At 38.9% G+C, this 23,485-nt stretch overlaps 3 protein-coding genes and 3 non-coding genes across 7 annotated transcripts; 2 read left to right on the forward strand and 4 right to left on the reverse strand.

Moving 5' to 3' along the window:
* The first annotated feature begins 2,206 nt into the window (after positions 1-2,206).
* Positions 2,207-6,417, forward strand: LOC135597503 (probable proteasome inhibitor). The gene is made up of 9 exons (XM_065090513.1): positions 2,207-2,436; positions 2,667-2,853; positions 2,938-3,084; positions 4,206-4,283; positions 4,475-4,552; positions 4,631-4,662; positions 4,742-4,802; positions 4,920-4,997; positions 6,171-6,417. The coding sequence occupies exons 1-9, from the start codon at positions 2,274-2,276 to the stop codon at positions 6,238-6,240; spliced, it is 894 nt and encodes a 297-aa protein (XP_064946585.1). The 5' UTR covers positions 2,207-2,273; the 3' UTR covers positions 6,241-6,417.
* A 3,774-nt stretch (positions 6,418-10,191) lies between these two features.
* On the forward strand, positions 10,192-12,671 carry LOC135596639 (transcription factor bHLH103-like). Of its 2 annotated transcripts, none has more exons than XM_065088699.1 (7): positions 10,192-10,500; positions 10,575-10,956; positions 11,044-11,157; positions 11,232-11,297; positions 11,382-11,447; positions 11,547-11,597; positions 11,674-12,671. In XM_065088699.1, exons 1-7 carry the CDS (start codon positions 10,271-10,273, stop codon positions 11,821-11,823), a joined length of 1,059 nt encoding a protein of 352 aa, XP_064944771.1. In that variant the 5' UTR covers positions 10,192-10,270; the 3' UTR covers positions 11,824-12,671. The 2 variants fall into 2 exon arrangements, with proteins under 2 accessions (XP_064944771.1, XP_064944772.1); XM_065088700.1 differs by having other exon boundaries at positions 10,575-10,935.
* Positions 12,672-18,052: 5,381 nt separating this feature from the next.
* LOC135584159 (uncharacterized) lies at positions 18,053-22,022 on the reverse strand. The gene is made up of 8 exons (XM_065088702.1): positions 21,894-22,022; positions 21,483-21,547; positions 21,378-21,407; positions 21,100-21,297; positions 20,727-21,013; positions 20,428-20,642; positions 20,183-20,342; positions 18,053-18,652 (listed from the first exon to the last, which is right to left on the reverse strand). The coding sequence occupies exons 1-7, from the start codon at positions 21,987-21,989 to the stop codon at positions 20,199-20,201; spliced, it is 1,035 nt and encodes a 344-aa protein (XP_064944774.1). The 5' UTR covers positions 21,990-22,022; the 3' UTR covers positions 18,053-18,652; positions 20,183-20,198.
* A 288-nt stretch (positions 22,023-22,310) lies between these two features.
* On the reverse strand, positions 22,311-22,384 carry TRNAV-CAC (transfer RNA valine (anticodon CAC)). Its single transcript has one exon. It is a non-coding gene; the product is annotated as a tRNA-Val (tRNA).
* A 146-nt stretch (positions 22,385-22,530) lies between these two features.
* Positions 22,531-22,604, reverse strand: TRNAV-CAC (transfer RNA valine (anticodon CAC)). The gene has a single exon. It is a non-coding gene; the product is annotated as a tRNA-Val (tRNA).
* Positions 22,605-22,679: 75 nt separating this feature from the next.
* Positions 22,680-22,751, reverse strand: TRNAD-GUC (transfer RNA aspartic acid (anticodon GUC)). Its single transcript has one exon. It is a non-coding gene; the product is annotated as a tRNA-Asp (tRNA).
* Between the last annotated feature and the right edge of the window lie 734 nt (positions 22,752-23,485).

Raw genomic sequence — 23,485 nt, forward strand, 5'->3', positions numbered from 1 at the left:
TATAAATAGGAGAGAACCAAATGGCCATAGGCTGGGCCTTCTTGACTGTCACCTCTTATTCTCCTCTCCCCTTCTCTTCAACCAGCAGGTATGGAGATTTGAGCAACGATTTAAGAAGCGTCTTCGCAGTCCTTACAGTGTGAATCACTGCTAGAGAGGAGCACTTGACTTCCTTTATCCTCTTTCATATATCTGCTGGATTTTAGGGATATATGATCTCCCTATGTAACATAACTATCTCACACATAGTTTTCATTTTTGTAGGTTTTTATGCACCAATCTTCGTAGGATGATGAACACCTTTTGGGAAATATGAAATTTTTGTTTTCTATTCTTCCACTGCGCATTTGATGGCGCCCTTAGATTTTCTTTTCGGCCATCGATATTGGATTGAAAACTCAAGTTTGTGTAGCCCTCAACCTAGAGACTATCTCTTCCTTATACTAGTAAAAGATTCTTAGTTCTTCTTAAGTACTTAAGAATACACTTTACTGTTTTCCAGTGCTCAAAGTCTGGATCCACTTGATACCCGCTCGTGACACTCAGAGCATGCGCTATATCAGGCCTGGTACATAGCATAACATATATGATAGACCATATCGTAGAGGCATAGGGTATTCTATCAATGTTTATCCTTTCCTCAAGAGTTTTTTTTTTTTTTGGATATACTCCGAGAAAGTGAAATTTCAGGTCTCATCATTACGAGACCACTCTTGGATTTTTTTCTTGCCAAACCTTTTAATAATGATATCTATATACCTAGATTAGGATAAGTCAAGCATCTTCTTGAATCTATCTCTATACATCCAATGATTAGGATGTCATCCACATATAACACCAAGAAAGTGATTACGCTTCCACTTACTTTCCTATACACATAAGGCTCATTTTCGTTCTTAACAAAGTTATAAGATATGAGCGCCTCATCAAATCTTATGTTCCAACTTCAGGAAGCTTGTTTTAGTCTATAAATGAACTTAAGAAACCTGTACACCTTATCTGGACTCAGCTTGGACTAAAATCTCTTAATCTGTATCATATACACCTCCTTCTCGAGATTGTCATTGAGGAACACAGTCTTTACGTTTATCTACTAAATCTTATAGTCATAATGTACTGTAATAGCTAACAGAATTTGGATGGATTTCAGTTTAGCTACAAGTGTGAAAGTTTCGTCATAGTCAACGTATTGTCTTTGACGATACCCCTTAGCCACTAGCCTTGCCTTATACGTCTCCACTTTTTTATCTATTCCGATCTTCTTCTTGAAGATTCATTTACAATCAATGAGTACGATACCCTTATGTGCATCAACAAGGTTTCAAACCTTATTGGAGTACATAGATTTCATATCAGAATTCATGACTTCTTATTATTTCTCGAAGTCTATGCTCATAATAATCTCCTCGTAGGTTTGAGAATCAACATCCTAAGTGTCCTCTCTACTAATATGTCCTACATGTCTCTCAAGAGGATACGATATTCTACCAGACCCGCATAAAGTTGGAACTTGTGTGTCAGGTACCTGAACAGACTCGATCTCCGGAATAGTACCTGAGATAGGTTCCCTAATCTCGCTCAACTCTATCATGCTTCCAATAATATCTCCGCCAAGAATATGTTCATTCTCAACGAACACAATCTCTTAGCAAGAAAGACCTTTTGGTCTTTGGGATAATAAAAATAATACCCACAAGTTTTCTTGGGGTATCTCATAAACTTATATCATTCCGTCCTGAATTCCAATTTATCGGGGTCGTGTCTTTTAATGTGGACGGGGCAGCCTCAAATCGAAACAACCTTAAGATCATACTTCTTTCTTTTTTATATCTTATATAGTATACACACTAACAAGATTTGCTTGCAAACAGATTTAATGTTTAGTCTAATTATAAAAACGTCAATAATAAATCATTTTATAATATAAAATTAGATTATATATTTTTAAATAATAAGATAATGCAATTCGTTTTTGCTAAGAAAAATTATGATTTAGTTAATAAATATATTTTTAGAAAAAAAATAAGATGCTTAATTTTAATTTAATGAAAAATTATAAATAAAAATTAAATTTGTTGCAAATAAACTCGATTACGGGTCGAGAGCAAACGATCCGATTGGCAATCGGATCAAAAGTCGTTCGACGCGGTTCCGATCCGTTAAGCGGCCCTTTTCTTATCTTTTTAACCAAGTTTTCAAAACCCTATTTAGTTTTCGTCGGTGTCATTCGACCCCAATTCTATTGAGGTTCCCCAAAACGGTGGTGCGAAAAGATGGCGTCGGAGAGTTCGGTAATGGCGGTCATCAGGGCCTCGCGTCCTTCTTTCCGGAACCCTCACGACAAGGTCGCCTTCGCAGTCCACGCTTCCTTCCTCGCAGCCGGATTCTCCCTTATCGCCACCGGCACCGGTGCCCTGTCCGAGAACCTCCCGATCGGTGCGTGTTTCCTTATCTTCTGGCCTTGTTTCTTTCTTTTGCGGATCAAAACTAGATTTTTGGTTCAAATTTGTTCTTGTTTCCTGCTATTTAATGTCTCCTTTTGCCTTGTAAGGAATAAAAGAAGTTGCTTTTAGGTTGGCAAGGGTTTCAAGTATTTGTTCTGCAGGATAGAATTAAGAATTGACGAACTTGTATAGGATAATCCGTTCTTTATTGCTTATATTTAGGTGAGGAAGAGGTAGGAATCGATGGATGGAACGAGCTGGAGGATGCTTATGCCTTTGTGTACATGAAAACTGACAAGGGCTCGAAGAAGACTGTGTTGGTGAAGTGCTTGCCTATAGGTGATTTGCTCACCATTGATGTCCTGGATCTCAGTGGACCAGGGAAAGAGCCTTTCCATCTCCAAATCAAGTATGTTTCTATCCTAGTAGACAGCATAGTGTTCTTTTTTTCTTTGAAGATAGTAAATTTATTAGTTTACTTGTTCATTTTCAGCGTCAACGACTACTTGTCTGATGTTGCCAAGCAAACCAGCAACTATGCGGCAGTGTATAAGAATCTCAAGGACCTGGTGGACAAGTTGTGTTCTGGTTTTCTGGCCAAGTTAGAGCCCAAAGCTGAGAGCTCTTCATCAGCCAAGAGGTACATTAAACTATTTCTTTTGTCGTCCCTTTAGATACCATCTACAATTGTCAGCTTAATAGATATGGATTCCATGAAACTTGTCCTGTTGTAACTGTGTTATGAGCTATAAATCAACTATGATGAATCCCACCAAGAAGAGCATAAATTTAGATGCTTTAGATGTCCTACCAAAATATTTCTTTGGAAAAATTACTCATTATGATGAGTTTTGAATAGTATGGTCATACAAATATGAGAATGATAACCATGCAGTAAAATAGTATTCAATGTCATTAATGATTTGAAGTTATGTCAATTACCCATGATTTGGCTGAAACCATTTGTCCAGTGATTATTCAACAGTTCCATAGAAATTGCCAAATGTGATAATCTGTGTGATGTGAGTCCTGCTGTCACCAAATAAAGTGACTCAGGAAATAAAGTTTTTCTAGACATTATATTAGAGCCAAGAATTCTGGCAATTATAACAAACAAAGATTGCTAGGTTTGTCATATCAACTGCCGTAGCTAGTGCACTCAATTTGAGATCATGAATCTGGTCATATTAGCAAGCTATCTAACACAGTACTCCATATAACAATGTACTTTTATAAGCAGGTGTAATTGTTGTGCAAAAAACAACAAATAGCACGTGATGAAAAATTAGTTCAACCATTACCATTTTCTCCATAATATAACCAAATCTTTATGTATCAGTTGTTCTGTCTTATGAGTTGTTTTACCCCATTCAAATAGACTTTTAATTGAGTTAGTACTAATTTTATGCATCATTTTTTTTTTTATCTGCATTTGCAAAGAGCATTGGGATGTGAAAGGTCGTTATAGCGATTATTGTCAAATTTGTCTAAAGATTTTTTTAAGTAATAAAGAGATATTAGCTGATTGTTAAGATCCATAGTTTTGAAAAGACAGGTAGAATGTAACTTGTCTTCCTTGTTGTGTTAGGGTATGCTTCCATTGAAAAACTCTTTTTAGATAATGTGCTTAAGTTTTCAAAAATGCAAATTTATTGTAAATGTATGCTTTATATTAAAATTATGATTTATATGAATTACTGGTGGCTTTACATCTGCTTGGAATATACGCTTCTTGATTCAAGTAGAATCTGGTTTTGACAGTGGTGATCGATCCAGACAAAGTGTCATCCGTGAACCTTCTGTGACAGTTCCTAGACACCAGGAACCTTATTCTCGTGGGTAAGTTTTGGATACGAATATATTTTTCATTCTGTCCTGTTTGTTTATTTGTAATTTCTTCTTTAATTCTTCTTTTCTTCTACATGACTCTGTTGAGTAAGATGTTTCTGGTTAATGTCAATTGGTTCTGTGAAGCAGTATTGTTAACTCTGTGTCGATTATGTATTTGTTGTTTTTCATTGATGTTGCAGTCTTGTTTATCCACCTATTCCCTCAACTGGAATTAGTGATCTCTATCCTGGCCCTGGTGCTGGATTTTATCCTCATAGGTTCTGATTCATTTCCCTTTGCAACTTTTTTGGCTTTGGCATGCATCATTCTCTAATTATTGTATGTTTCTGCTGCAGAGGCTCTGGTGTAGGTGGTGGTATGCTTGTGGGTACGTTGGTTAGCTCCCTAAAAAAATGTTACTAAATTCTCCTCATGTTCTTGTGTAATATTTTGATTCTTTGCTACAGGACCAAATGATCCACGCTTTTTTGGTTCCGATGAACGTGCTGGCTTTCTTGGTGGCCTTCCGTGAGTGCAATAATTTTTCTCTCTCTCTTCTTTTAAACTTCTGCTAGTCGTGCATTTTTTTGGCGTTAAAATAATATTACATTGGACATAAAGATTGATTAATTTGTCTTATAACAGGGGTGTGCCACCAGGTGCTCGGTTTGACCCTTATGGCCCTCCGGATGTTCCTGGTTTTGAGCCTGCCCGTTTTATCAGGTATATGACTTTTTTATTTGATAATAAGAAATTGGCAACTAAAATATGCATTAATCATGCACAACCTGCATATTTTTTAGCTATTAGGAAGTTGTCATTACTGTGGTGATGTAATGAAGGATACATTACATAGTTATAATTTAATACATAAAATCTCCGGCTGATCTAGTTCAAGACTGACCAATTGACCATAGGGAGAGAAAAGTTGAAATAATAAAATCTTGATGATTTTATGCATAATAACAGACAACATTTGGACTAATGTCTTGGTATCAAAGCCTGAAGAATATAGAAAATTGTAAGATTTTGTTTTCAATTCTGCATAGTTATCGATTTTGGATTGGATCAGGCCAACCAATCCGACCGCAAAGGACAGTTAACCAGCTCTCACGCTGATCTAGTTCTATTAAAGGCTTGGATGTGTCAAAAAAAAAAAGGCTGGACTCACTAACCTGACTGGTTCTTTAATAACCATAGGAACCGACCCGGTTAGTTGAGGAATATGTTGGTTTTTCAATATGCATAAAAGAAAATAATATCCTCAATTTCTAAATAAAATTGAATCATAATAAAGGATATTTGAGTAATGTCAACATCATAGTTTTAAAAAAAATCCTTGCAATCTTCCCTCATCAGGAAAGCCCAATTGTTATGGGACTCCTTTGCGATTATCGATGATATCAAGGGGAAGAGTGGAAGAAACAGAAAAAGGGAAAGAAAATCAGAGGAAGTAGGAAAAAAAAAGGAAGAAAAGAAGGGAGGAGAGGGAGGAGAAATGGAGCATAGGAAGGAGAAGAAATGAAAGAGGGGGAAGGAGAAAAAGGAAAAATAAAAATATATTTTTAAATAGAAAATGCAGAAAATGAGAATCATTATAGTTCATAATTTTAGAATATGGTTTAGGGTTCAACATTTATTAGATCTGTGGACTATCGACTGATCCACTAGTCTGAACAGTGACCCAGCGTAGTGAATCTTGGTCAGGTTAATGATCAGTTCAGTTCTGATATTTATCATTGTTTGTGTATTTAGTTATAATAACAAGACCCTCAAGTAGTTAATTATCATGAATGTGCTTACATGGATCTGTTTCCTAAATTTTTGCTACCTGTTATGTTGCACCTAGTTTTGTGGATGATTATTATACAAGCCATGTGGTTTTCTTTTGTACAGGCAACCACGTCGGCCAGGCGGTGGCGCTCATCCAGATCTTGAGCATTTCCAGGGACCTGATTACATATAGATGAATAGTGTAAAACCTTGGACATTTAGCATGACTTTGTGTTGGTTGTCCTTTACACTGGAATAAGTCGGCTGTTTTCCCATTTTGTTGATGTTTTTCCCTTACAAACTATAATGCTACAGGATACTCACATGTAAATTTCTTTGACCGTATATATTTTTAGTAGGTCACATCGTAGCTGCCGAGGGGCATGTGTATGTAATTTATTTGATGCTTCTAGGGTTTCTGAGATCCAAGTTCCCGCTGCTTCAAACTTGGGAGAGGATGTGGCATTTGTGTCTGTTGAGATCAATGCAGTGGTTTTTGCAGGTTCTTCACAGATCCTAGTGCCACCATTCATAGCCTCGTTTGTGTAATTGAGAACAATCAACTGTATTTGGATGTAAGCTTCCACTAAATGGTGGTTACTTTCACTACTGTGAATGTGTTTATTTTTCAGGACTGTTTGATTGAAGGTTGGGTTTAATACCTCCAGCACATCTAACACAAACAGATTGAGATGTAATGACCATCTCAGAGAAGTGGGTTGAACTAATCAATTCTTCTTGTTAGCTTTCCACAAGTTTCATCAAACACTTTCTATATGCGGTAAATAAACATCAAGCAAGTCATCTGAATATTTCTATATAAATGTCGTCAGTTCAATTTATTTGTTTGAAATTGAACAGCTAGTGTCATATCGAGAAATGAGGCCATGCTGTTTCCTTCTTGGACTGATCATTCATTGTGTATGGATGTCAAACTACACAGATCTAATGGAATCCTACTTTTTGGTGATCTGATGCCACTCAATGTTCCAATTAGTTTGTTGTCGTTGCCTTCTTGACATGATTGTGTCCATGGATAAGGTGTAGGAACAAACTTAAACAACTGTAATGGCTAAAAAGAATGAAAAGTATAAAGGCACATGATTTCCATTACTTTGTTGAAGAGTGCAACTTCCATTCAAGTAGTGAGTGTCTGCACAAAATGTTCAATAAAGGAGCCACTGATGGATGAGAAAGATGTAACTGGTAGTATGTGATAACAGCCCCTCTCTTTCTCTCTCTCTCTCTTCCTTTTTTGTGTTCACTTCCCCCTGGAGAAGACACAGAATGCTTTCTCGGAGGGAGTTTGTTGAATTATTTATGCTACACAGCCTGGTTCAACCAGTTTTGTTTAACTAAAGAAGATGACTTGGTGCCTGTTCATGTTATCCTTTGTTTCTGCTTTGCACAGTTCACCCAGGAATCCCTCTCTCTAAGCTTACTTGGAGAGGACAAGGCACAACATGGTGGTACTAAAATAAGTATTTTGATGATGCTACTTTTCATGTTCTAAGTAAAGCAATTCCTTTGTTTTTTTAGCAAAGCAATCCTACTGTTCATAGAGAGAGAGAGAGAGAGAGAGAGAGAGAGAGAGAGAGATGTGTGGGGACAAAACAGTAAGGAACAAATTATATAGACATTCAGAAACAGCAATGATGCCAAGGAGAAAGCAACTTTGAACAGCAGTTCAAAGTTCTCTTCCTCAACATCATGAGAGAGTCTGAAAGAATCTTCAAGACAAGATGGTCTCATGGTCACTACCTTCTGCCAATCCTTTTCCTTTTTCTTCTTCTTTTTCTTTTATTTTAACTACTACCAGCCTTCCCACATGCTGATGTAATCTGTGCATCACCAGTCCAACAACTGATCTACATCTGTGCCATCTAACAAAGAAACATATTCCTGTCTTAACAGAAGGTAACAAAACAAACATTAATTTTCACTAATGTCATCACATGTAGAGAATTAAGTCATGAATATTTTATACTTGGAGATTATTATTATTTTATTGCATGACCTGGAAAAGTCTCTAATATCATCTTAGATACTTGATCGATATCATCACATCCAAAGGGTTATTCTACTAGATTTTGTATCATGTGGAGAAGGAATCAAGTCAACTCTTTTGCGGTGATTAACAAGCTTTCAGCCATTCCAACTCTTACAACTAATCTCCTTAGATCAAACGTTTATGTTTTGAGCCTTATCTCGAGCTTACTTACCCACTTGAACCTTAAGCATGCATGTGGAAACTATGTTGACTCAAAAACTAATCAAAATATTGGATCCTTGTCCATGTTCGCAAATGGATCGATTGTGACATGTCTATGAACTTTAATTCCGTATCGTTCTATTCCATTGCCTGTATCCCATATGTTGTAATTGCATATTCTCCTTTTCTTCTAGCAGAATCACTTCTTGTCCTTATATCACAATGACATCATTATTACCAACATATAAATGAAGGAAACTTTATTTATTTATTTATTTTTTAATTAAATGGAATTATAACTTCTTTCGATTCACTTCACTTATATAGAGTAGTGAAAATAAATCAAAAATAAGAAAACATATACGCATATTTGTTGAAAACATAATAGACAAAACTCGCTTATTTCCTTCTCTCTCCGAGAGCTTTCCAAGCATTCTTGGGGTAGTTGACCATGCAACTCTCAAATTTTAATTATATTTTTTATTAATAATTTTTATTCATGTTTCACAAACCAATTTTACAGGTAAAAGTATATTTAAATTTATAAAGATACGATATGTAACATCCTTGAGTAGTCCCGCATCGAAAGTGGATAAGATTAAGATTGACTTATAAAGGTTTGATAAGTCTATTATTATTAACTTCAGCTTAAACATTTTGATCAGTGGTTTAGACCAAACAAAATTGATAGGCTAGTTAGCCCATTATGACTCGGATCGTGACACTGTAATTAAAGGATAAAGAATTTAAGTTTAAAAATATTTTTTTAGAAAAATTATAATTTTATTATTTTAAAAATATCACATTCGGAGGTCTATACAAGGAGTATACAAGGGAATTGAAGATTAAATTTAGATTAATTCAAATTAATTTATACAACTTAAATTTTCTCAGTATCCTTAGAGTACCCAACCATATTATCTTTTATTATTTTTTATTGGCTTTATAGATTATTCTCTTGATATTATATCAAGTTCTACACATCAACATGCTTACGGGAGAGTCACACGATGGCAACTAGGTTGACTCTCCGGTGTCTTGTTCTACCCATCGTGGCAGCCAAATTCCTCGCTCTTTCCATGCCAAATCCTTCCTCGAAAGCCAATAACCATCTTTAAATCCAATCTTATCTCGACGATAAAAGATCATATATGGTTTGACGAGAGAGTTAGTCAAACCATTCAATCTTGAATTCACCACCACGGTTCATCGTCATCCGAGATATCTCTGGCAGTCAAAGCTTTTGTCGCATATTGTAGCGACTCCGACGCGTGTCCCGATTCACCTTCGCCCTTTTGACTCGCCGATGGCCGGCACGCGTGCTGTCCTTTGGGTCCTACGTTGACTTCCCGCGATCTGTCGCCACCTGTGGCGTCAGCGAGGTCGCGCCGCCTGTGGCCACTTAAATATAAATATAAATATATATATATATATATATATATATATATAATTTGCAAAAGAAATAATATGATAAAGTAATGTTTTGTTTTTCCATTCCAAGCAGTCACCTTTGTGAGTTGAAGTTGGAGTAGTCTTTGACTTGGTTTTTGGGTTACCTTCTCCCACATTTTTATTGTGTTCTTCCCTTAAAGAATAGTCTCTCAGTTGCTGTCATCGCATGCCTCGCTCTGACTTCCACTGAATTGAGTGGGAGAAGTAGGTAGGGATCGGGTTGTGTGGCAGCAACTGCACCCTTTTGAAGAACAACTTCATAGGATTACAATGAGTTGTGATCGGATAAATCATGGATTTCAATCAGATTAGGTACAGTAAGCAAGATTTGATTGAGACTGAGATGATGAGTAGAATCACTGAAAAAGGAAGAAAAAGAAGAAGAAGGAAGCATTACTGTGATGCATTCTCATCCACTCTTCTGCTGCTTCATCGGCTCCACAAGCTGCTCTAACGCTTTATATAAGTGGCAGGCACTACCACCCGATTACTATTGCCATCAAGCCTTGGAAGAACTTTAGTCTATCAAGCAGCAGGAGGAGATCATCCACCGAGATCCATGTCGGATCATCAGCTCCGACCAGGCAGTTCTGGAAGCTGGTGGAGCGCCGCAAGCCTCGCCACGCCCGTCCCCGAGGTGGCTGACCTCGGTGGGAGCTTCAGATGGACGACCGCCGCTGACATGGACGTGTTCGAGGCCCAGTTGATCTCGAACCCCCAAGTCTCGGCTCCGGCGACGGTGGGTTTCGGCCTCTCGTCCCCTTCCCTCGAGTGGAGCCAGCCTTTCTTGTAAGCATGTTCTTGATCGCCTATAGGGTTATCAGAGGTCGGATCATGGAAGTGACGACGACGTTCTGTTGCAGTTGCAGCAGCAGCAGCAATGGTGGGAGAGAGGACACCAGCTGGGGCTTCCATGGCTTGCTCCAAGAGGAGGTCATCTCACGGCCATGCGTTCAGCGACACTCCGGGATCGAGGATTCTACTTGGAGTCCATTGAAGACCATGAACCCAAGCTTCATGCATGACCACCGCCACCACCACGTCTTGAGCTCAAACGCGTCCTGCGAGCTACCTTCGTCGACGCTGTTACCAGGACTTCTCGAACCCGACAGCAGACTGCAAAGATCGTTTCACGACCATCGCGAACAGCTGCAGAGATCGGCATCCGCTCGATCGCCGCAGTTCTCCAACGAGACTTGCTTCTGGAATCCGTCCGCGGGCGACGTAAGTAATCTCATCGTCAAGGTGAGTGTGGAAGCCATCACGTCTTCTTCTACAAGTGCTCAGGGTGTACATGATGGGGCTAAACGAGCTCGTGTTGCTTGTATGTAGACGACTGCCGGAGTTATTAGGAGCTCGAGCTCAACCATGGAGAAGAGAAACGGCAGCGAGCCAGCACTCAAGAAGGCAAGGACAGAGACACCATCGCCATTGCCAACTTTTAAGGTCCTTGATTCTTCGCTTCTCTTTCTATATATGATTCTTAGGGAGAGCTAAACCTTAAGCTACTGTGCTTCCAGGTCAGGAAGGAGAAGCTAGGCGACAGAATCACTGCACTTCAACAACTGGTCTCGCCATTTGGAAAGGTGAAGCTTTCCTTTCATTTCTTGGAACACTGCTGTGTGGATCTCTGCCTTCAGAAACTTGAATGCATGCACTCCTGTTTACAGACCGATACTGCTTCGGTGCTGCAAGAGGCCATCGAATACATCAAGTTCCTCCACGATCAAGTCCGCGTAAGACTCTTCACCATCATCTTCCTCTTAAGCAGGCAGCCAATGATCATCATCTTCTTCGTCTTAAAAGTGCATCATACATTTATGTGTGTGTTTCAGGTTCTGAGTGCGCCGTATCTGAAGAATGGCCATCAAATGCAGCAAGTGAAGGTAACCAAGAATTCTCTTTCGATTGCTTGCTTCATGTTTTCCTGATTGCAAGTGCTTTGGGTAATACATTTGGCAGAGCCTGGACTCATCGAAGGATTCTGGAGAACAGAATCAAGACCTCAGAAGCCGAGGGCTGTGCCTCGTTCCCATGTCGAGCACATTTGCTGTAGCTAACGAGATCCCTGCTGATCTCTGGACCCCTCCCTTCATAGGAACCTTTAGGTAGCAAAAGAGGGTCGTTGTAGAAGGAGTGGAAGAACAACTCCTCTACAGACACAGGTAGGGAAGGATAGACCGAAGGAAATTTAGTGCAGAGAGAGAGAGAGAGAGAGAGAGAGAGAGAGAGAGAGAGAGAGAGAGTAAAGAGGAAGGAAGAAGAATGGTGGTGACCCAGAGAGGGGAATGATGTAAGGCTGGATTAAAAGTACATTTGTTGCGTGTGAATTGATTGTAGAAGAGCTGCCATTACTTCTTCTTTCTTTCTTTCTTTCTTGTCCTAACAAATATTATTGAAAACAAGGAGTAATAAGAGCAAGTATTTGGCATTTCTATCACCTTCTGTCTCTCAATTTACATGATGAATCCAATCAAGTTTAGGATGATTGCAGGATGTTCATGAGGAATGTAGAAAGTAAACCTGGAAACAATGATGAGGTCAATCGAGAACTCAATTATAGGATGCGCATTTTGGTTCATCTGAAACTGATGATCTAATCACAGTGACTGACAAGTTTGTCTACACTTCATAGTATGAAGCTGCAATCATGATGGTAATATGATGCTGTTGCATTCTGAGGTATTTCTTTCTCCGCAGCAAGTTGATCTAAGGGAGTTCCAAGTGCTGTATGCAATTTAAAGGACTGGAAGCCTCATGTCACCACTGGCAACAACTCATTATTGTTCCTTATGAAGGTTGCCTTTAGAAGTGCATCAAAGGTTCATGTTATATATATAGTTCTTGCATTCTTTGTTCACCTCAATCATCACAGGCTCTCTCTCTCTCTGCTTTAGTCATGAATATGTCCAAAGACAGTCAAATTTTAATGACACAAACATAAAGATATAGATTTTGAAGGTTCGAATGTATTAGATTTTTTTGGGGCCCTCAAAAGCTATAATCATGCGACATTTAAAGAAACAGAGAATCTATTAAGATCACATGCCATCTAGCAAAGATATATATCTATTTTCTTGTGTTGCCAATCAGAGATGTGAAAATGGATTTTGATGGAAGTAGTGTATATAAATGTATGCTGATACACTACTCACCTTTGTTTTTAGCAAGAGTAAAGAACATCTTCCAAATAAGAGGATAGAGAAATAAACAAAAGGAAACTGAAGATGAAAGAGAATAAATCAGATTGTAATTTTGTGATTGCTTATTTTCTGTGAACAATAATGAACTTATCCAACAGGAATTCCCATCAATATCTTTTATATATGTCCAACCTAGCATATCACAATCTCTCTCTTGGAATACTGCTTAAAGCCAAGGAAGAAAAATCCTGCTGAGAGAGAGGATTTGAAGTACAAAAGCATCCTTGAGACACAATTGGCTTGAAAGGAACAGATTAGATAAGAGAGTAGAACTGCAACACGAGGCCATGGATTCTGCAACATGATCAACCCACTTCATGCTTCTCCATACCAATATAAATAGGCAAAATGCATGAAGAACTCAGAACAAATGGTTGAATAATATAGATTTACAGAGAGCACCACAAAAAGGCTCTCTAATTGGGACCCCAACAGCTCAAGTACATCACCGTCCTCAGTGCCTCCTCGGATTGCTTGGCCTTCTCATCACCCCCCTGCCACCTTCCCCTCCCATCAATGGAGGAGGATGATGCCGCTCTCCTGGACTGAGACAGAGACCCCATGCCGCTCTTCGCCCGCTGTTGCAGAGATCGCAGGGCATAGTTCCACCGGCACAGTCCGGCCTGGTCCTTGAGCGCCTCCACGGCGCCTATGCTCGCTGCTGCAGCCGCCAAGGAAGCCCTGCCTGCACAACCCATGCTTTATTCTTCGCAGGAAGTCGAGTGCACAGAAGATTGTAGTGGTGGTAGACGTGTGTGTGTGTGTGTGTCTCTCAGCTAGATGCCGAAGTAGGAAGGGACGAGTAGCCAATATATGGACGATGATGATGAGAAGAGAAGGCATGGGAAGAAAGGAAAACTAGGGGTGAGCTGCTGCTGGTTTTGAGCTTCCCACTGCCATCTTCCCCGATACCAGGGGCTATATTGTTTCTTTATGCTTGCTGATCCGCTTATGACTCGATGGTGCAAATCTAATACCAATCGTGGCGATGTATTTGCCATATAAAGCTTGTCACTCAAAGAATAATTAAAATACTACTAATAATGAAAACATAAACTCAAATAAATTAGCAGGTCGATGTGGGCCGGACAAGAGACTTGGGCTCAACATCTAATTTGGGCCCATAAGGCCCAAATCAATCCTGCACGCCAATTACTGGCCCAAAAAACGCAAATGAGGTCCAATACAGTTCAGGTGAGCATTCTGCTGGCAAGCGGAGGGTGAAGTGCCTTCGAAAATAAATAAATCCTCGCAAAATCGTTCGGATTGACGAGCCTTAGAGTCAACAACGGTGACCAGACCCCGAGAGCTAGACGTGCAACAAGCATGTAGACCGAGATCAAAAAAAGATTTTTTTTTGACTCATCCCACCGACCTGGACTTAATTCTCCCTCTTAGTAATTATGCTAAAAATGAGTTTTTTATCTAATCATGAGGAAAACTGTAACACGTCAATTAATCTTATATCGAAAGAGTTCACTTATAAAAGTGTGATGGGTATACTATTCTCAATTTTAGTTTAAGTATTTTGGTCCGTTGCTTACGTATTTTGTGCGGAGCTCAAATAGGAAATAACTATTCATGAATGAAACCAGAGGACTCGTTACAATATGAAATCACTATTGGGCTACGCCTCACATGCACCATATTAAAATTTAATTTAAGCTATGTTGGACCTTAACAAGAACATCAAGCTGTTAAGTAAAAAAAATTATAATAATCTAATTAGTCCCACATCGAAAATGGATAAAACTATGATTAACTCATAAGGATATAATAAATATATTATTATAAATTTTAGTTTAAATATCTTGGTCAGTTGTTTGGGCCAAATAAAGTTGACTTAGCCCATCAAACCTGAGTTATGACAACCCAGGTGTTGATCATCCTTATAGAGACCATTAAGGTATCATCATAATTTGGGTTGAGATATTCTACCTCTTTTTAAAGGTTGCTTTCGGATTGCTCTCCATCATTGAGCACTTTTAAATGGTAATTTAATGATAAGCCTTAAGAGTCGAAGATCTATCTCACCCACCCCTTTAGATAGGTTTACCAATGATGACATTAATCTCTTCATTGGCCACCAACGATGACATCAATATCACTAAAAAAACTTTAGTCTAGTTATATTTATGGGGACTCGGGTTGTTCATAGTCGAGACTGATTGTGGTCGCTCTTGCTTTGATCTCTTGCATGAATTCTTACTTGTTCGAAACTATTACCTTGATAATAATATATTAATTAATCATTTAAAGTATTTTAGGTATAATTACTGGTGGTCTTTCTATCAGCAATTAAAAAAGATGAGAGCCTAAGCCTTATCATGAAGTTTTGTATTATGAGTGATGAATAAGCGAATCTCATTAGTGAACTGAGCAATAAAGCTTACAAGTTTTTTCTTCCTCCTGCCTAAGTCCAACGAGTGTTATCGTTGAGGGTCGAGGGCATGCATTCTCGAGGAGTAAAGTTTGAACTGCCTTACTAGTTAGGTGAAAGAGTAAATGAAAAGCTACTTCAAGCGAGTGCAACATTCTCGTATTGGGTCTCTAAACGTGGTAAAAAAAATATAACATGTTAGGGTGTCAGATGTATCATATATCAACATCTAAGCATGAAAAGCTATAATGTGCTCCATTGAATTGACATACCATCAAACGCCTCTCACGATAAGAGATGAAAGCTCGTTGGAATCGATTGCTTCTTTGTGTTTTTGATAAACGACGACTGACCCGAGACGAGGTCAACTAGCGTTTTGATTTGATTGGTGGAGCTTTCGTAGTATCTCCTTCAAATGGTAATTCATTTATCATAGTTGTATTTAGACGGAGTCCTCCATCAAGTCAACTAATTGAGCCTCGGATTCAAATAAATTAAATTAAAGATGGTGCGATCTATCAAATTACACAATCAAATATCAAAATGCCCCTTAGCCGGTAGTTTGATAGGTCTCGTATCAGCACTATATCGAGTTAAGGTATCTGCGCTAGTGGGAGCCCTGACTTATTAAATGAGATTTAAATGAGATGGTTCGACGCTTCTTGGATGTAGCTGTCAACTGTGACTGCAAATCTTTTATTCTGTATACTATGCGTTGGTATATGCAGCACAGCCAAAGCTCGTGCTCAGTATAATACACTGCATGAAAACAATCTTTGTTGGAAGAAGATGCCAAGATTATGCATCATGTAGGCATGAAACAAGAGATGAAGGTGCATCAGCAGCATACGTTTGTAGTTCGTAATCATATATCTTCTTATTACCACCATCCCGACTGACCTAACCTTGTATCCACGTACATCTCGAAACAGTAATATATGTTCCATTCATAGCCTCTCCAACACTCGTACCCACAACTCTTCACTCAATGCTTGCATCGTATTCTCTCATATGCATCCTTGAAATAAAGAACAAAAAAGAATACACATGTATCATAGAATACACTTTTATGGGGACTGAAAGAGATGGGGATTAAAAGGGACAAGCTACAAACATTGCATTCAGATCCATTTGCATCCCTCGATTCACATGTGCTTCGACATTGCAAACTCAAACAAATAGATGTTTCCGAGGAGAAACCAATGGCCACAAATCCATCAGACACGATATAGTTCCCACTCGTCATCAGCTCCCTACTTAAGAAACAATGGTCTGTGCTACTGGTTTTCCTAAGCTGAAACCACTGGCTTTGAGGGATTAGCCCCACACTCACTTTCAATCACCTTCCCCACTCGATGTCCTTCGATATTCTATAAAGAGCTTCCAAGCTAGAAATCCTTCTCTTAAGCAAGATAACCTTCTGCTTCTTCTCTCTGCACCATCTGAAAACATGAGGCTGGTAAGCAAGGTTTGCTTAGCTTCTGTTCTTGGGGCTGTTCTTGACCTCAAAGATGAGGTGACCAGACCAAACTCAGCCCTCAAGTGGAAATTCTCTGCCACTGGATCAGTAGCTCAATTGCGACTGCACCCATGCAGCAATGGCTGTTCCACAAGACAGTGCAGGCCACACAACACAGTGGCTTCCGAGGAGTCACTGAGGATGGTCTTCTACTTGAGTTGCTGGGGACCTAACTGAAGCATAAACAAAGACAGTGTGCAGTTCAGTTGAAAGGAAGTGAAACAAATGGGCTTAAGAAACCTGAGGTGTATAGAACACTGAATGAATCATGAGAGTCACCTCCTTTGTTGCAGTAGGAAGGACAGCATGATGATTCAGTGAGGATGTCGTATAACCCTCCCATGTGTATTCCTTTCAGTATGATATATAGGAAGCAAATGTTCTTTGTTCATTTAGATGATATCTCCTATGGCTTTCCATGGGTTGAGAAGTAGTCATCAGTTCTATGGCTTTCTTCCAACATGAGGGCTGTGATTGCAATATGGGGCTTGCATTGCATGTCTCTGACTTGTTAGACGAAACCGAAAGCGTTTAAGAATGCTCTGTAGATATCCACATATGATGGTTGAACCATCGGCCTCAACATATAACATGATTATCTTCTGCAACAAGTCCTGTGTTCTCTTCACGGAAGAACTGATCGTAAATGAGGCCTTTGATTGTTTCAGGCAGAGAGAATTGGAGGCAAGAGAGGTTCTTTATTTTATTTTATTTTTTTAATCTTGAAAATTGTATCTAAATCTTATAAATTATTTCTACAAACTAGTAGAATTGATAGTGATTTACAATTTTCTCTAATACGATCTTTCGCTCTAATATCATCTTAATTGGTTTATCATTGTTGTTCCATCTGAAAATTTTAATTTGTTGTGAATGTGATGATCCTCCATAGAAAGAAAAAATGAATCATCATTATCTAAGTCATTATAAAAAAAAATAATAATAATAATAATATATATATATATATATATATATATATATATATATATATATCAGTAAAACTTCATCAACCATTGTTGAAACACACAAAAAAAGCATCAAAGGACAGACATATAACCATTGTTGAAACTATGGACAAGGTTCGATCAGAGTGCCTCAAGCATCACAAGTTTTTGTACATCGAATAAAAAGTAGTGTCAGAAGAGGGACTCATTGAGTCCACTATTTGCCAAAACATCAGATTACATATCTTAATCTTAAAATGCAGATTCATGTGAAGAAGATCTACGTGTCTGATATAAGATATCAGCAGCATGGGTATTTCATATAATTTATGCAGCTACATAAATTATATTGCAAGCATCAGCATGAAGCTTCTCCATGGAGCTGTCTTATTACTTTTAGCTAGCTTTAGCATACTGCTTTGACCTTGTTTGTTCCATTTTCTAACCTTGCCCTGCATTCACATCTTCACTATGCTTCTTCTGATTAATCATTTTAATGTGTGCTATGACTAGCCACCAATCTTTGATGGGCCATTTCACAAATAATCATCCACATATCTTTCATGGAAAATCATACCATCATGCTTAGGAACAAGTCGTTCGATATCTGATTTTAGCATTTGGTAAATGTATACTCGCAGAACAGATAACAAAAAATAGAACCAACAACATCCAAGTTTCAATTAGTAACAAAAAATTTCTGCATGATTTCATCAAGATCAGAAAGCTAACAGTGTTAGCTTTAGTTTTTTTTTTTTTTTTTTGCACTAGAAAGCTAACAGTGTAAAACGATCCTATGTTGAGAAGGGAATCTGTACATGTGAAAAAGCATGTCCCACCTCAAGGGAGTTTGGTTGTCAGATTTTTTTTCCTGCTATCTTCCATTGGTTATTACCTGCCAAAAAAAATGAAAAATCCAGTTACACAGAACAGAAGCAAAAGAAAATCCTACAATACTCAAACTTATTGGTCCTTTCTTCCATGTTCACAATAAGATGTAACAAGTGAACCAAAACACGGGCAAAGGTCAATTAGCTCAACTGGTTAGATATAGATAGGACAACTTCTGCACATGCAAATATGAATGCGGCATGCATATATCATGGAGCAGATAGATAACGTATCAGTGATCTTAACAAACTTAGCTACAACATTAGGTATGTCAACAAGGGGATCTGTTTACATGTAAGCCAAATCGCATAAAATCTATATTTTTTATAATTGTTTTCTAAATTTTGGCTTTCTTCATGTTTTAGATTTTTGTTTTTTATGATATGGTAAATTTATCCTTTGGCACTGCAGCTCTCCACTATCCCTTTTGATCGGATTTCTAACATAGCAACAGAACAAGGAAAAAAAAAGAGGCAGTCCTATTCAGGAAACTCCCTAGATAAAATCTATATTTTTTTATAATTGTTTTCTAAATTTTGGCTTTCTTCATGTTTTAGCTTTTTGTTTTTTATGATATGGTAAATTTATCCATTGGCACTGCAGCTCCCCACTATCCCTTTTGATAGGATTTCTAACATAGCAACAGAACAAGGAAAAAAAAAGGCAGTCCTATTCAGGAAACTCCCACCAATCCAGAGTCTTAAGCTATGAAGCACCAACACGCCAATTTGATGGGCGTATCTGTGTCGGGCACGGATATGTCTCTGACACAACTGGACGTGTCCGACACATGTTATTTTGGACACAGTGTATCCGTGTCAAACCTGTGCCTTTCCTTACCACTCCGCAGCTCGCATGTGGTGCTGAGTTTCTGTGGACGACAGCCTTCTCCGCAACATCACTGACTACTGCCATCGCAATTTCACTCCCTTCCTCAACTTCCACGACCACACCCACCACCCACCACCACCATCTCCGCTAGCTTCCCTTCGTCGACCGACATCGACTCCATCTGCTTGAATGACCTCGGCAATGACTGCAGTATCGTCATCGACATATCTAGATGCGGCAATATCATCACCCACCTTGCACGGCCATGCCCTCAGCGTTTCTCCACGACGTCCACTCGCAACAACACAAAGGGTGCCCTTGTCGCCAGGTCATAGCACATGTCCTCGTCGTGTCTGTATCCCATTTTTTTTAAAAGTGACGTATTGCCGTATCCATACCATGTCATATCCGCGTATCGTGTCCGTGCTTCTTAGGTCTTAAGACAAGAAAAATGAAGTCTTCTGAAAATTTTCAGAAGTAGTGTCTTTCACCAGTTTACTGTTTCACTTGTCATATGTTACTTACAATTACGTAAGAAAATGGAAACATAAGCTGATTGCAATTTAATTTAAATTAGAAAGGCTGTGATCATAATTGGATTGGTTTCATAAATGGTTGTGTAAAAAAGAAGATAATGAAGCAATGAAGGTTCACAGTTTGTAATATTGAAGTGAAGCAAAATAATTGAGAAATCTGTGCATACCTGTAATGTGTGAGTTTCACTTCACATATATGGGACACTGCAGTATTCTCTTTATTCCTAACTGAGAGAAGTTTCTTTGAATTGTGACAACTCCAGTCTTTTGTGGTCTTGATTTATTGAGCTGACTTAAAGGGTTCCTGGGTGCGGCAGGGCCTAAAGCCTGAAAAGCATAATCAATGGTTACAGGTATGAATTACAATAAACAAGGAATGATCAATAAGAAAATGCACCTTATATTCACTAACCTTGGATTCTGACTCTTGGCAGACCAATTTAGCATCACCTGCTTTATTTTGATGGTGCACACGTTGAGTTACATCCTTAATTCGTGTTTCATGTGCCCTTATGACAGTTCCTGATGCCTTCTTTTCCTTGCACATTCCATTTTTCTGTATTTTAGTAGTGTTGACATTCTGGACTATGCTTCCAGGGCTGCAAGAGGAACCTACACTAGATTTTCCTGCAGAAGAATTGTAATTCTGTGAAATTCCACCCTTTGTAATCTCTCTTGTGGAGTATTTTGCAGTCCTGCTGCCTCTCATACCTGAAATGTGAGCCACACTAGAAACTTTGCCAGCAACCTGAGAAGTTACTCTCTTCACATCACAAGTCTTCCTGGGACCTCGAAAGCTTGACTTTGGCCTCAAATTTTGGTACTTGGACATGACACCACTCGACAAGCTTGTTTCAGTTGCAGCATTGGCCTCGAGAACACTTGAGCTCTGTAACGGTTTCCTGGAAGATGAACTTTCTGTGATCGTGCTCGTTGAGCTATTCCGAGTAGTAGCCTTCTTCTTTACTGTATCCAAACTTTTCCCACCCATTAACTTCCTGAGAAGCATGCATTGATCATCAAAGAGACCAAAAGGGTAACAACTATTCAGAAACATATTGATCATGCCAAAAATCAATGATACCTAACAGGATGTTGTTTAGCGGTTAAAGAACCATTCACATTTCCTAACCATTTCCGGCTCTCGCAATGCTTGCCTCTAGATCGTGAGACAGACTCAGGAATCTTCGGAGAGTAGCATCGAGAAATCAGCAAAATATCTTGATATTTGCCAACGTTTTTGAAGGACTTCTTGAGTTGTTGAGAAGACATTTGATGGATCCTGAAATAAATGCATTGTCAACTTAATAGGCCAATCAATATGAGCACCAGCAATATCCTTAGTTGATCATGGAAGCTTACGGATGTGATACCCGGAACCAAGCATCGTCACTGCCAACAAACGCCGAAGAGGAATTTAGATTACTCTTAAAATTGGCTTAAAAACCACTATTTCCTAATGCTCACATGTCATTGTCCACGGATTGAGCTTCAATCGTTAGGTCTACCCATAATGGGGCTTCAATTTCTTCCTGTAAAGTAAATGACCACCAAGAAAGCTTTGATCAGAGACATATGAGCAGGAAATGATCTTTATAGCATATGAAAGATTGAGATGCAATACGATCAAATCAAGAACCCTTGTTTCTCCATGGAAAACCTAATCGATGATAACCCAATCCAAACGACCCATCGTAGACAACTCCATGTTTCAGAATCAAGAATTCACCCAAGAACATTAGAAAGCGATCACCGAATAAAATGACCTAACGGAATCAAAAGGAACTCAAGACTTCATGCTCAACAGGGTATAACGCATTGGTACTTCGAAATATCTACGACGGAGCTCGAGATCGAGGATCGAACAATGATTCGTACCAGAAAAGCCCAGTGATCGTTGCCGTCGAAGCCCTTTCCTTGGATCACCTTGCGACTAACCTGAGAGGGTTTCCCCTTTTCCTTCTGCAACCCCATCTCTCTCTTCCTCCTCCGCCTCCTCTTCGGCCGGAATCCTTACCGTTGTAATTGGGAAGCGATACGAGTCCAACAAGAGACTTAAAGCCCAGCAACTGCATCGTGCATGTCTGGTTTCGTAGGACATCTCGTTAACGGTTCAGATTAGAAGTTCATGACATCCAAGGGCTACACGAGACGGACATATATATATATATATATATATACATATATATATATATATATATATATAAATAAAGAAATAATATCATGCCAGCAATATTTTAAATTATCATAAGATAAAAAAATTAAAAAAAAAATAAAATAGTAATTAAGAAGATATGTCTGAGCCCGGGTTCGAACCGGGGACCTCTAGTGTGTGAGACTAGCGTGATAACCAACTACACCACCCAGACGACGGATCTGGACCTATTATATAAATGTGGTTTCGTAGGACATCTTGTTAACGGTTCGGATTAGAAGTTCATGACATTTCGTAGGACATCTCGTTTAAATTATCCTAAGATAAAAATAAATGGAATAATAATTAATAAGATATGTCTGTCTGAGCCCGGGTTCGAACCGGGGACCTCTAGTGTGTGAGACTAGCGTGATAACCAACTACACCACCCAGACGACTTTGTTAGTGTCATTGGAACATAATTTCTAATAATAATATTATTATATAAAATTGTAGGACAAAATAATATGCGCCGTTGCCGGGGATCGAACCCGGGTCACCCACGTGACAGGCGGGAATACTCACCACTATACTACAACGACCTTGTTGCTTATTGTTGAAATATTTACCCTTTTATTGCTTTGTATCCACTGACTTGCATTTGCAGTTTAGGTGAATGTTTGCTATTTGAGTCTCGATCGGAAGAAGAAAATGCAAGTATAATCTATGAGGTCCACATTAGCCAGTGGCCCGCATAGTTGAGGTGGCGAGGACTCTTCGGACGCCACCTGATAAAGGCCACACTGACCATCCTTAGATGCGAGAAATTGTCTCAAATCTTATGGAATTTGTCCTTTAGATATGGACCTTAAAAGACAGTCTTGGAAGAGGATTCACCCTTCGCCTCCTAATTAGGCCTCAGTTTTCTAACTCTCGTGAGTAAATATGATAGGAGAAACGTAAAACCACAATCACTACCACACCGATGAGAACACACTATGACGATTCCCTCTTTGTAGTTAGCTAGCTAATCTTCCTCTTGTCGGTAGGAGACAAGCGAGCGACAACTGGCCATGTAAAAATTTCTTGAATCTATGACATCCTCAATCAACTATTTAAGGAATAAAGAGTGTCATTTGAGGTATGCAGCATGTGTGCTCTCGATTTAGTTCATAATAACTACACGTTATTATTTATACGTGATGATGAATCTTGAGACAAGACTACTCGAGAAAAAAGCTTTCTTTTAGTTCGTAGACTAATCAACATCACCATCAGTAGCAACCTTCAAGTCGCAATCAGAAAGCTATTGGCATTAGTTTACTGAAAGTTCAGA

Source organism: Musa acuminata, chromosome BXJ1-11, assembly GCF_036884655.1.
Source record: "Musa acuminata AAA Group cultivar baxijiao chromosome BXJ1-11, Cavendish_Baxijiao_AAA, whole genome shotgun sequence".
Lineage (NCBI taxonomy): Eukaryota > Viridiplantae > Streptophyta > Magnoliopsida > Zingiberales > Musaceae > Musa > Musa acuminata.